This window comes from Buceros rhinoceros, unplaced genomic scaffold (assembly GCF_000710305.1).
Source record: "Buceros rhinoceros silvestris isolate BGI_N320 unplaced genomic scaffold, ASM71030v1 scaffold38008, whole genome shotgun sequence".
NCBI lineage: Eukaryota > Metazoa > Chordata > Aves > Bucerotiformes > Bucerotidae > Buceros > Buceros rhinoceros.
The window spans coordinates 3,944-4,939 of record NW_010428076.1 but is presented as its reverse complement, the minus strand read 5'-3'; the positions used below and the strand labels follow the sequence as shown (position 1 = coordinate 4,939).

The following is a 996-nucleotide window of genomic DNA, read 5'->3' as shown; positions in this document are numbered from 1 at the left end:
AAGTGGTCCTGGGGGGAGCAGAGTGCGTGGGCTCAGCAGGGCTGCTCAGCTGGTGCCAAGGCACCCTCTCACTGTCCCAGGCTCACGTGCTGTCCCCACCTGCAGGCAGGAGTCCCTCCCCTCCTGGCCAGGGAGGCAGCAGGCTGCTAGTGCACAGCCCACTCTGTACCAGGAGCTGGTGGACACCAGCCATGTGCCACAAGCCTGCCTGCTCCTGGGCAGGGGCAGGGACAAGGTGCAAGAGCCAGCAGGGGCCTGAGCTGCTGGGGCTGTGTTCAGCAAGCTCCATCCTCCCCCGGCTCCGCAGGGCTGAGCAGCACCGTGAGCACCCTCTGCCCCATGGGGCAGCTTCACGGGGAGGGGAGTCCTGGTCCCACAGGACAGCAGGGCTGGGAAAGGAGGATACAGTGCTGGGGAGGGGGTCCTGCTCCCCGGGCACCTGGCGTGGCTGGCCAGGAGCTGCACCGACTCACATCAATGAGCTGCTGTTGCTCCTTCTCCGTCATCTCGCTGAGGCGATAGTACCGTCCCGCCAGGTCTCCGGTGAGGCCGTTCAGCGCATCCACAGTCACCTTCTCCACCTCCCGCCGCTCAGCGCGGGTGCAGGCTGGCGGCAGGCTCAGCCCGCGGATGCTGCGCCCAGTCCGGACCCGGGACGAGAGCACGTAGCGCTCGTCGAAGTGGCCAAACTTGATCTGGAACAGACAAAGAGCATGGGGCGCTTATGGGGGGGCACTGGAGCTGGCAGGGCCCCGTTCCCCGAGGCCCAGGAAGGGTCCCCCTGTGCAGCACCGTGCCTGGCTCATGCACCTTGCTGGCGTCCAGGTCTGTGACGTGCTTCATGGTGCGGGGGTTGTACCCGTTGTGCCGCTCCTGAATCACGGGGTCGAAGAGGTCAGCAAACACCTGGAAGCAAGTGGGACAATGAGCAGCACTGCAGAGCCAGTGCCCCACGAAGGCCCCGCCACGAGTTTGGCAGAGTCCTGCTGCCAGTGT

At 66.1% G+C, this 996-nt stretch overlaps 1 protein-coding gene across 1 annotated transcript in view; it reads right to left on the bottom strand.

Moving 5' to 3' along the window:
- Nucleotides 1–473: 473 nt before the first annotated feature.
- The window catches only part of LOC104498729 (creatine kinase U-type, mitochondrial), a gene marked incomplete at both ends in the record, with an annotated part of 1,877 nt that continues 1,354 nt past the window's right edge, over nucleotides 474–996 (bottom strand). The window contains 2 exons of the mRNA XM_010142146.1: nucleotides 474–695; nucleotides 811–906. Of these exons, the coding sequence (XP_010140448.1) occupies nucleotides 474–695; nucleotides 811–906 (318 nt within the window). The remainder of the gene's footprint in view (nucleotides 696–810; nucleotides 907–996) is intronic.